This window comes from Opisthocomus hoazin, unplaced genomic scaffold (assembly GCF_030867145.1).
Source record: "Opisthocomus hoazin isolate bOpiHoa1 unplaced genomic scaffold, bOpiHoa1.hap1 HAP1_SCAFFOLD_207, whole genome shotgun sequence".
In the NCBI taxonomy this organism is placed as follows: Eukaryota; Metazoa; Chordata; class Aves; order Opisthocomiformes; family Opisthocomidae; genus Opisthocomus; species Opisthocomus hoazin.
In genome coordinates, this window is record NW_027448745.1 from 40,499 (window position 1) to 52,384 (window position 11,886).

General features: G+C 63.9%; 1 protein-coding gene across 10 annotated transcripts in view; it reads right to left on the reverse strand.

Annotated features, from left to right (window-relative positions):
• The window catches only part of LOC142359242 (uncharacterized), a 41,211-nt gene that overhangs the window by 17,522 nt on the left and 11,803 nt on the right, over window positions 1-11,886 (reverse strand). For 4 of the 10 annotated variants that reach the window (XM_075411942.1, XM_075411939.1, XM_075411940.1 and 1 more), the window contains exons 8-13: window positions 10,388-10,497; window positions 7,729-7,838; window positions 6,867-7,057; window positions 4,094-4,203; window positions 1,435-1,544; window positions 572-762 (exon numbers count right to left, since the gene is read on the reverse strand). In XM_075411942.1, coding sequence (XP_075268057.1) covers window positions 676-762; window positions 1,435-1,544; window positions 4,094-4,203; window positions 6,867-7,057; window positions 7,729-7,838; window positions 10,388-10,497 — 718 coding nt within the window. In that variant the 3' untranslated portion in view covers window positions 572-675. Of the gene's footprint in view, window positions 1-571; window positions 763-1,434; window positions 1,545-4,093; window positions 4,204-4,289; window positions 4,626-6,866; window positions 7,058-7,728; window positions 7,839-10,387; window positions 10,498-11,886 lie in introns of those variants that run through there. The other 6 variants (XM_075411943.1, XM_075411944.1, XM_075411945.1 and 3 more) reach the window with 4 other exon arrangements.

The window sequence follows — 11,886 nt, forward strand, 5'->3', positions numbered from 1 at the left end:
AGGCGTTCCTTATTGCAGCGCCGGACACACAGGGCACGGCTCCTCCCAGCGCGCAAAGCACCTGCGCCACTCGAGCGGCAGTACCGAACTTTGCTCACCGGGTGGCAGCAGCGAGCTCTTGGACACGGCGCCACCGCGCATTGGCGCCGCCCGAGCCGCAGTACCGAACTTTGCTCACCGGGTGGCAGCAGCGAGCCCTTGGACACGGCGCCACCCGAGCCGCAGTACCGAACTTTGCTCACCGGGTGGCAGCAGCGATCGTACCGGCCCCTCCACGGCCACCCGCGCCACGGCAGCACCGGCCCCTCCACGGCCACCCGCGCCACGGCAGCACCGGGCCCTCCACCGGCACAGGGAGCGGCCGTCGCCATCAGCCCCGCTGCCCGCACCTGGGGCTCCCCCGGCCCCGGCCCACGGCTGGACCCCGGCAGGAACAGGGGGCCGTCGCCCCAGCCCCACAGCCCGTCCCCTTCTCCCCTGGCCTCTGGCGCAGCCCCTCGTCCCGTGCAAACCAAGCACAAACGCAGCCGCCAGGGCAAAAGGGACCGCAGGTCTTTACTCAGTCACGCACCCAGCCAGTCCCGGGAGCCGCTCTGCTCCGGGGCTCGGGGCCCCCGACGCTCCCTCTGCCCCTCCGACACCTCGGCACTCCTTCCCGCAGCTGCGCCCGTTGATTCAGCGGCGAACAGTCCGTCCGTCGCCTCCCGGAGCGACGCGCTGCTCGGCAGAGGCTGCCAAAAATGAGGAGCAGGGTGCAGGCCACTACAAGAGAGGAGAAAAGTGACAGGTGGCTGGACAGCGGCGGTGGAACGAGAAAGCACCAAGCAGGGAAAGGGACGGCGAGAGAAGGACGGGGACAGGCAGTCCCACAGAGACGGAGAAAGAAGCAGCAGCAAGAGAGCAAGAGCGGCAGCAGAAAGAAGAAGAGGGAGCAGGACACAGACCGAAAATGAAGAACGGGGAGCAGGAAGGAGATGCAAAAAAAAAACCCTGCAGCATGACAGAGGAAAAAAGAATAGCGGCAGGGACCTGGACAAAGAGAGATGAGGAAATAGAATAGAATAGACATGGAGAAAGCAGTAGATCTGTGACGTGCTACGGAGCCGAGAAGGAAGGCCTCGAATCAAGGGACGAGGAGGCAGACAGAGAGCACCAAAGACAGCAAAAGTACTGACAGGCTACAGAGTAGGAGGAAAGCAAAACTAGTAACCGGGAGCTGAACAGAAAGAGGGGAAGAAGGAAAAAAATGCCACAGGCTGCAGGGCAGAAAGAGGGAGGACCTAAAAGATGGGGACAAGTCAGAGACAGATGGAGAAAGAAGGTACACAAGAGCAGGAAAAAAAAATAATCGTAGCAGTGGGGGAAAGTGAGGGAGCCGGGGAGGGCCCAGGATGCAGAAGAGGGGTGACAGGGCCCCGAGGGCCCACGACTCACCGCAGCTCTCACTCTCGGTGCTGCCGGGAGACTTTGACACTTCAGATGTTTCTCTCCCCTTCTCTCTTCCCTTCTTCTTCCGCAGCTCCAATCGTTTGGCTCTCCTGCACCTGAGAGAAAATGCATGTGGCTGTCTTAGAGCTCATACGAGACGTGGCTTCCTAGGCAAGAAGCCTCAGGAACAGGACAGAGAAAAAGAGAGAATATGATGAGTGGGAAGCAGAACACACGGATCGAGAGAGAATTTGAATCAGAGGAGTAAACAAGGCAGGAAAGCGAGATAAAGACAGGGAAGAAGCCACAAAAAAGGGCCTTTCTGGCCTCTACTCGCACCCCCCGGCCTCCTTTTTTTTCTGGCCTCTACTCTCGCCCCCAGCCTCCCACCCCTCTGCAGCCTCCCACCCCTTTCCGGCCTCCCTTTTTTTCTGGCCTCTACTCTCGCCCCCGGCCTCCCACCCCTCTGCAGCCTCCCACCCCTTTCCGGCCTCCTTTTTTTTCCTGGCCTCTACTCCCCCCTCCTCGCCCCCCCCCCCCCGCCTCCCACCCCTCGATAGCCTCCTAACTCCCTTTTTGCTGGCCTCTACTTAATTCAGCTTCCCACCCCTCTGCAACCTCCTACCTCTTTCCAGCCTCCACTCCGCCCCCCCAGCTTCCCACCCTTTTTCAGCCTCCCACCACCGTCCCACGCAGTGCAGGACACACTGACAGAGAGAGAAAAAGGACAGGCAACAGGAAGAAACGTACTAAGAAACAAAGAAAGGGTCAGACGAAGAAGGGGGTGGGTGGTCAGGGTTGGAATCCCAACACAAACCAGCAAGGGGATAGAGGACAGACAGAGAGGAAGACAAGAACGGGCCGGGAAGCAGGAAGAGAAGGAGAGAAAGGCAAAAAGGGAGAGCCGGCTGCACAGGCAGGTACAGCAAGAAACGACCGGACAGGCAGCAGGATCGAGAAAGAGAGACAGAAAAACTGGGGACAGGAAGCAGGACAGAGGGACGGCGAGAGGAAACAAGGGCCAGGGAGCAGGACAGCGGTGGAAAAAGAGGCACTGGGGCAGTAGGACAGAAAGAGAAGGAAGAAAGGCCAGAACAAGGACGGGGAATAACAGCAAAGGGAAAGAGAAGGACAAGGAGCGGGACAGATTGTCAGAGAAAGACAGGGACAGGGAGCGGGACAAGGTGATACTGAGAGAGAAAAAGGGGACAAGGAGGCAGGACAAAGTGAAAGACAGGCACAAGTAAGAGACGGGGGAGCAGGACAGAGACGGAGGGGGAAAAGCCTCAGCTGGGCAGCAGGAGACAGAGGCGGAGAAGGGAAAAAACAGCACCGGGCTGAGGGACCCTGAGGGAGGAATTAAAAAACAAACACAGGGAGCAGGACAAAACGACAGAGAGAGAGAAAAGGGACAGAGCAGGACAGCGCTGGGGGGAGAAATGCGACCGTGACGGGCAGCGGGAGAGAGGTATGGAGAAAGAAAAAAAATACCGAGGAAGAGAGAAACGAAACAAGGGACAGCGAGCTGCACAGGGGGATCGAGAAAGAAAGGATGGGAGAGGGAATGGCGCAGAGAGAGAAAGGCAGAAAAAACAGCAAGAGGAAGCAGGGCAAAAGGACAGCAAGAGGAAAAAGGAAAGGGACAGGGAGCTGGACAGAGATGGGAAAAAAAGCAGCGGGGACACACGAAAAGAGACAGAAAGAGAAGGGCACAAAAGGATAGATGAGGACAGCGGCAGGATGGAGACGCAGAACAAAACCTGGGACGGTCAACCTGGGTGGGCGGGGAGCGGGTCAGAGAGCCGGAGAAAGGAAAAACTCTGCTGTGGAGCAGCAGAGGGGGACGGAGAAAGAAAGACAGGGACGGGGAGCAGGGCAGAGAAACGGAGAGAGAAAATAAGCGATGGGGAGCAGGGCAGAGCACTAGGAAGAGGAAAATAAGACAAGGGAGAAGACCGAGAAGCTCAGAGAGAAAGAAGGGTCGAAAGGAAACGCCAGAGAGGTAGAGAAATCAAGAAATACAGGGACGAGGAGCCTTGCAGAGACGGAGCACGAAAATGTAGGGCCGGTGAGCGCGAAAGAGGGAGAGAGAGACGGGGGCAGGGGGAGGAGATGAAGAAGAAAGGAGAGATAAAGATGGCAACGGAGCGCAGGGGACACAGACAGAGAGAGAAAAAGGACAGTGAACAGGAAAAAAGGGACCGAGAAACAAAGAAAGGGTCAGATCTAGACAAAGAGACCAAGAAAGGGGCGGGGGGCGTGTGTGCAGGGAAACCCCAAAACAAACCAGCAAGGGGCTAGAGAACAGAGAGGGAGAGAAAGAGAAGAAAGGGCCATGAAGCAGGACAGAGAAGGAGAGAAAGGCAAAAAGGGAGAGCAAAAAGAGAGTCGGCTGGACAGGGAGGTACAGTAAGAAACGACCGGACAGCCAGCAGGACAGAGAAATAGAGACAGGGAGCCGGCTAGAGAAATTCTGAAGGGAGAAAAAGAGGGAGAGGGAGCAGAACACACACACAGACAGAAGACGGGAGGTACAGGGAAAGGAAAACAAAAGGAAAAAGAAAAAAAAAAAAAAAAATCACAGCAGCGTGGGAGAGAGAAGGATCCAGGGGACAGCTCGGGACACAGAAGAGGGGCGACAGGGCCCCGAGGGCCCGCCACTCACCGCAGCTCTCGCTCTCCGCGCTCCCGGGAGACTCTGCCGCTTCAGACGCTTCTCCGTCCTGCTCTCCTCCATTCCTCTTCCGTAACTCCGGTCGCTTGGCTGTCCCCCACCTAAGACAAAACGTCCATGTCTCGCAGCTCTTACGAGACAAGGCTCCCTACGCACGCAGCTGCACTCGCGCGCTCCACAACCGGACCATGCTGCTGCTGGTGACACATACAGACCCTGCGGGGCACGCTGGCGGCCTGGCCTGCTGCGGGCTACCAAGACGGAGCCTTCCTCACCCGCAGCGCCAGGCAGCTGCCAGCCAGGTGGCCTTCCATTTCTTCTTCTTCTTCAGCCTTCTCGGGACTCTCCAGCTTCAGCCACGCCACCTCCTGTCCGCAGCCACTCAGCGCTCCGCCTCTCCCTTTTCGCCCCCACGCCGCCAGCACAGCGAGGCCCGGCACACGCAGCCCACACAAGCCTGGAGCGGGCGCAGCCAACGGCATCCCCAGGGCACGAACGGACAAACGCGTCCTCAGCGCAGCCCCTGCCACACATAAACAAGCAGCGGCGACCGCGTTCAGGGAGGCCGAGGCAGCCCGCACCACGGGCCTTGGGGGAGGCCGGGCGCTCCGGGACACAGGCTTCAGGGGACGTGCTGCAGCTGGGGGCGGCTGCGCGGGGCGAGCGGGGCCGGGGGAGCACTGCCGACTTGGGGGGGGGGGGGGTGCCCGCCTCCTTCTCCCATTCCCTTCCGTCACCTCCCGCCTCTGGCCCCGGGGCTGCCCGCACCCGGCTCGCCTCCTGCAGCCTGCCGCAGCGGCCGGCTCCAAGCTTCCCGTCCCACCACCCTCGGGCAGCCACCACGCACCCCCGCACCCGCTGGAGGGGAGCCCGCGCCTCACCGCTGGCCTCTCTGCTCCCCCGCCGCCCCGGCACCGAACACCAGCCCGCCGCCATGCTGCTCCGCCGCACCGCGCATGCGCCACGAGCCGACGGCGCGCCGGAGGGGCCACACTCTGAGTCGAACGCCGGGCTGCAGTACCGCGTTGCGGCCAGGGGGCGGCGCCAGCGGGGGCGGCACCAGCGGGGCCGGGGGCGGTGCCAGCGGGAGCGAAGGCGGTGCCAGCGGGGGCGGCGCCAGCGGGGGCGGGGGCGGCGCCGGCGGCGCCAGCGGGGGCGGGGGCGGCGCCAGCGGGGGCGGGGGCGGCGCCAGCGGGGGCGGGGGCGGTGCCAGCGGGGGCGGGGGCGGTGCCAGCGGGGGCGGGGGCGGCGCCGGCGGCGCCAGCGGGGGCGGGGGCGGCGCCAGCGGGGGCGGCGCCAGCGGGGGCGGGGGCGGTGCCAGCGGGGGCGGGGGCGGCGCCAGCGGGGGCGGGGGCGGCGGCGGCGCCATCGGGGGCGGTGGCGGCGCCATCGGGGGCGGGGGCGGCGCCAGCGGGGGCGGGGGCGGCGCCAGCGGGGGCGGGGGCGGCGCCAGCGGGGGCGGTGCCAGCGGGGGCGGGGGCGGTGCCGGCGGCGCCAGCGGGGGCGGGGGCGGCGCCAGCGGGGGCGGCGCCAGCGGGGGCGGGGGCGGCGCCAGCGGGGGCGGGGGCGGCGCCAGCGGGGGCGGGGGCGGCGCCAGCGGGGGCGGCGCCAGCGGGAGCGGGGGCGGCGCCAGCGGGGGCGGCGGCGGTGCCTGCGGGGGCGGGGGCGGCGCCTGCGGGGGCGGGGGCGGCGCCTGCGGGGGCGGGGGCGGAGCCGGCGGGGGCGGGGGCGGTGCCGGCGGGGGCGGGGGCGGCGCCGGCGGGGGCGGCTCCGGCTCCGCCTCCGAGCAGACCCCGACTCGCGGCTCCGACACGGCGCCGCCCCCCCATCGCTCCTTGCCCCCGACACGGACCCCGCCCTCCCGGGGGCTTTTCCCCGGGACCCGCCGCTCCATCCAACCCCACCCCCATACCCCGCGCTCACCTTCTCCCTCGCTGCAGCCGCAACCCGGCTATGGCTCCGCTCCTCCTTCGGCTCGCATCGGGCCCGGCACGGCAGCACCGGGCCCTCTACCGGCAGAGGGAGGGGCCGTCGCCATCAGCCCCGCTGCCCGCACCTGGGGCTCTTCCGGCCCCGGCCCACGGCTGGAGCCCACGATGCCGTCATTGGGCAAACACAAAGACTCTCTGAAGCCCTTTGGGCACTTCAGCAAGCAGGCAGGCGTTCCTTATTGCAGCGCCGGACACACAGGGCACGGCTCCTCCCAGCGCGCAAAGCACCTGCGCCACTCGAGCGGCAGTACCGAACTTTGCTCACCGGGTGGCAGCAGCGAGCTCTTGGACACGGCGCCACCGCGCATTGGCGCCGCCCGAGCCGCAGTACCGAACTTTGCTCACCGGGTGGCAGCAGCGAGCCCTTGGACACGGCGCCACCCGAGCCGCAGTACCGAACTTTGCTCACCGGGTGGCAGCAGCGATCGTACCGGCCCCTCCACGGCCACCCGCGCCACGGCAGCACCGGCCCCTCCACGGCCACCCGCGCCACGGCAGCACCGGGCCCTCCACGGCCACCCGCGCCACGGCAGCACCGGGCCCTCCACCGGCACAGGGAGGGGCCATCGCCATCAGCCCCGCTGCCCGCACCTGGGGCTCCCCCGGCCCCGGCCCACGGCTGGACCCCGGCAGGAACAGGGGGCCGTCGCCCCAGCCCCACAGCCCGTCCCCTCCTCCCCTGGCCTCTGGCGCAGCCCCTCGTCCCGTGCAAACCAAGCACAAACGCAGCCGCCAGGGCAAAAGGGACCGCAGGTCTTTACTCAGTCACGCACCCAGCCAGTCCCGGGAGCCGCTCTGCTCCGGGGCTCGGGGCCCCCGACGCTCCCTCTGCCCCTCCGACACCTCGGCACTCCTTCCCGCAGCTGCGCCCGTTGATCCAGCGGCGAACAGTCCGTCCGTCGCCTCCCGGAGCGACGCGCTGCTCGGCAGAGGCTGCCAAAAATGAGGAGCAGGGTGCAGGCCACTACAAGAGAGGAGAAAAGTGACAGGTGGCTGGACAGCGGCGGTGGAACGAGAAAGCACCAAGCAGGGAAAGGGACGGCGAGAGAAGGACGGGGACAGGCAGTCCCACAGAGACGGAGAAAGAAGCAGCAGCAAGAGAGCAAGAGCGGCAGCAGAAAGAAGAAGAGGGAGCAGGACACAGACCGAAAATGAAGAACGGGGAGCAGGAAGGAGATGCAAAAAAAAACCCTGCAGCATGACAGAGGAAAAAAGAATAGCGGCAGGGACCTGGACAAAGAGAGATGAGGAAATAGAATAGAATAGACATGGAGAAAGCAGTAGATCTGTGACGTGCTACGGAGCCGAGAAGGAAGGCCTCGAATCAAGGGACGAGGAGGCAGACAGAGAGCACCAAAGACAGCAAAAGTACTGACAGGCTACAGAGTAGGAGGAAAGCAAAACTAGTAACCGGGAGCTGAACAGAAAGAGGGGAAGAAGGAAAAAAATGCCACGGGCTGCAGGGCAGAAAGAGGGAGGACCTAAAAGATGGGGACAAGTCAGAGACAGATGGAGAAAGAAGGTACACAAGAGCAGAAAAAAAAAATAATCGTAGCAGTGGGAGAAAGAGAGGGAGCCGGGGAGGGCCCAGGATGCAGAAGAGGGGTGACAGGGCCCCGAGGGCCCACGACTCACCGCAGCTCTCACTCTCGGTGCTGCCGGGAGACTTTGACACTTCAGATGTTTCTCTCCCCTTCTCTCTTCCCTTCTTCTTCCGCAGCTCCAATCGTTTGGCTCTCCTGCACCTGAGAGAAAATGCATGTGGCTGTCTTAGAGCTCATACGAGACGTGGCTTCCTAGACAAGAAGCCTCAGGAACAGGACAGAGAAAAAGAGAGAATATGATGAGTGGGAAGCAGAACACACGGATCGAGAGAGAATTTGAATCAGAGGAGTAAACAAGGCAGGAAAGCGAGATAAAGACAGGGAAGAAGCCACAAAAAAGGGCCTTTCTGGCCTCTACTCGCACCCCCCGGCCTCCTTTTTTTTCTGGCCTCTACTCTCGCCCCCAGCCTCCCACCCCTCTGCAGCCTCCCACCCCTTTCCGGCCTCCCTTTTTTTCTGGCCTCTACTCTCGCCCCCGGCCTCCCACCCCTCTGCAGCCTCCCACCCCTTTCCGGCCTCCTTTTTTTTCCTGGCCTCTACTCCCCCCTCCTCGCCCCCCCCCCCCCGCCTCCCACCCCTCGATAGCCTCCTAACTCCCTTTTTGCTGGCCTCTACTTAATTCAGCTTCCCACCCCTCTGCAACCTCCTACCTCTTTCCAGCCTCCACTCCGCCCCCCCAGCTTCCCACCCTTTTTCAGCCTCCCACCACCGTCCCACGCAGTGCAGGACACACTGACAGAGAGAGAAAAAGGACAGGCAACAGGAAGAAACGTACTAAGAAACAAAGAAAGGGTCAGACGAAGAAGGGGGTGGGTGGTCAGGGTTGGAATCCCAACACAAACCAGCAAGGGGATAGAGGACAGACAGAGAGGAAGACAAGAACGGGCCGGGAAGCAGGAAGAGAAGGAGAGAAAGGCAAAAAGGGAGAGCCGGCTGCACAGGCAGGTACAGCAAGAAACGACCGGACAGGCAGCAGGATCGAGAAAGAGAGACAGAAAAACTGGGGACAGGAAGCAGGACAGAGGGACGGCGAGAGGAAACAAGGGCCAGGGAGCAGGACAGCGGTGGAAAAAGAGGCACTGGGGCAGTAGGACAGAAAGAGAAGGAAGAAAGGCCAGAACAAGGACGGGGAATAACAGCAAAGGGAAAGAGAAGGACAAGGAGCGGGACAGATTGTCAGAGAAAGACAGGGACAGGGAGCGGGACAAGGTGATACTGAGAGAGAAAAAGGGGACAAGGAGGCAGGACAAAGTGAAAGACAGGCACAAGTAAGAGACGGGGGAGCAGGACAGAGACGGAGGGGGAAAAGCCTCAGCTGGGCAGCAGGAGACAGAGGCGGAGAAGGGAAAAAACAGCACCGGGCTGAGGGACCCTGAGGGAGGAATTAAAAAACAAACACAGGGAGCAGGACAAAACGACAGAGAGAGAGAAAAGGGACAGAGCAGGACAGCGCTGGGGGGAGAAATGCGACCGTGACGGGCAGCGGGAGAGAGGTATGGAGAAAGAAAAAAAATACCGAGGAAGAGAGAAACGAAACAAGGGACAGCGAGCTGCACAGGGGGATCGAGAAAGAAAGGATGGGAGAGGGAATGGCGCAGAGAGAGAAAGGCAGAAAAAACAGCAAGAGGAAGCAGGGCAAAAGGACAGCAAGAGGAAAAAGGAAAGGGACAGGGAGCTGGACAGAGATGGGAAAAAAAGCAGCGGGGACACACGAAAAGAGACAGAAAGAGAAGGGCACAAAAGGATAGATGAGGACAGCGGCAGGATGGAGACGCAGAACAAAACCTGGGACGGTCAACCTGGGTGGGCGGGGAGCGGGTCAGAGAGCCGGAGAAAGGAAAAACTCTGCTGTGGAGCAGCAGAGGGGGACGGAGAAAGAAAGACAGGGACGGGGAGCAGGGCAGAGAAACGGAGAGAGAAAATAAGCGATGGGGAGCAGGGCAGAGCACTAGGAAGAGGAAAATAAGACAAGGGAGAAGACCGAGAAGCTCAGAGAGAAAGAAGGGTCGAAAGGAAACGCCAGAGAGGTAGAGAAATCAAGAAATACAGGGACGAGGAGCCTTGCAGAGACGGAGCACGAAAATGTAGGGCCGGTGAGCGCGAAAGAGGGAGAGAGAGACGGGGGCAGGGGGAGGAGATGAAGAAGAAAGGAGAGATAAAGATGGCAACGGAGCGCAGGGGACACAGACAGAGAGAGAAAAAGGACAGTGAACAGGAAAAAAGGGACCGAGAAACAAAGAAAGGGTCAGATCTAGACAAAGAGACCAAGAAAGGGGCGGGGGGCGTGTGTGCAGGGAAACCCCAAAACAAACCAGCAAGGGGCTAGAGAACAGAGAGGGAGAGAAAGAGAAGAAAGGGCCATGAAGCAGGACAGAGAAGGAGAGAAAGGCAAAAAGGGAGAGCAAAAAGAGAGTCGGCTGGACAGGGAGGTACAGTAAGAAACGACCGGACAGCCAGCAGGACAGAGAAATAGAGACAGGGAGCCGGCTAGAGAAATTCTGAAGGGAGAAAAAGAGGGAGAGGGAGCAGAACACACACACAGACAGAAGACGGGAGGTACAGGGAAAGGAAAACAAAAGGAAAAAGAAAAAAAAAAAAAAAAATCACAGCAGCGTGGGAGAGAGAAGGATCCAGGGGACAGCTCGGGACACAGAAGAGGGGCGACAGGGCCCCGAGGGCCCGCCACTCACCGCAGCTCTCGCTCTCCGCGCTCCCGGGAGACTCTGCCGCTTCAGACGCTTCTCCGTCCTGCTCTCCTCCATTCCTCTTCCGTAACTCCGGTCGCTTGGCTGTCCCCCACCTAAGACAAAACGTCCATGTCTCGCAGCTCTTACGAGACAAGGCTCCCTACGCACGCAGCTGCACTCGCGCGCTCCACAACCGGACCATGCTGCTGCTGGTGACACATACAGACCCTGCGGGGCACGCTGGCGGCCTGGCCTGCTGCGGGCTACCAAGACGGAGCCTTCCTCACCCGCAGCGCCAGGCAGCTGCCAGCCAGGTGGCCTTCCATTTCTTCTTCTTCTTCAGCCTTCTCGGGACTCTCCAGCTTCAGCCACGCCACCTCCTGTCCGCAGCCACTCAGCGCTCCGCCTCTCCCTTTTCGCCCCCACGCCGCCAGCACAGCGAGGCCCGGCACACGCAGCCCACACAAGCCTGGAGCGGGCGCAGCCAACGGCATCCCCAGGGCACGAACGGACAAACGCGTCCTCAGCGCAGCCCCTGCCACACATAAACAAGCAGCGGCGACCGCGTTCAGGGAGGCCGAGGCAGCCCGCACCACGGGCCTTGGGGGAGGCCGGGCGCTCCGGGACACAGGCTTCAGGGGACGTGCTGCAGCTGGGGGCGGCTGCGCGGGGCGAGCGGGGCCGGGGGAGCACTGCCGACTTGGGGGGGGGGGGGGTGCCCGCCTCCTTCTCCCATTCCCTTCCGTCACCTCCCGCCTCTGGCCCCGGGGCTGCCCGCACCCGGCTCGCCTCCTGCAGCCTGCCGCAGCGGCCGGCTCCAAGCTTCCCGTCCCACCACCCTCGGGCAGCCACCACGCACCCCCGCACCCGCTGGAGGGGAGCCCGCGCCTCACCGCTGGCCTCTCTGCTCCCCCGCCGCCCCGGCACCGAACACCAGCCCGCCGCCATGCTGCTCCGCCGCACCGCGCATGCGCCACGAGCCGACGGCGCGCCGGAGGGGCCACACTCTGAGTCGAACGCCGGGCTGCAGTACCGCGTTGCGGCCAGGGGGCGGCGCCAGCGGGGGCGGCGCCAGCGGGGCCGGGGGCGGTGCCAGCGGGAGCGAAGGCGGTGCCAGCGGGGGCGGCGCCAGCGGGGGCGGGGGCGGCGCCGGCGGCGCCAGCGGGGGCGGGGGCGGCGCCAGCGGGGGCGGGGGCGGCGCCAGCGGGGGCGGGGGCGGTGCCAGCGGGGGCGGGGGCGGTGCCAGCGGGGGCGGGGGCGGCGCCGGCGGCGCCAGCGGGGGCGGGGGCGGCGCCAGCGGGGGCGGCGCCAGCGGGGGGCGGGGGCGGTGCCAGCGGGGGCGGGGGCGGCGCCAGCGGGGGCGGGGGCGGCGGCGGCGCCATCGGGGGCGGTGGCGGCGCCATCGGGGGCGGGGGCGGCGCCAGCGGGGGCGGGGGCGGCGCCAGCGGGGGCGGGGGCGGCGCCAGCGGGGGCGGTGCCAGCGGGGGCGGGGGCGGTGCCGG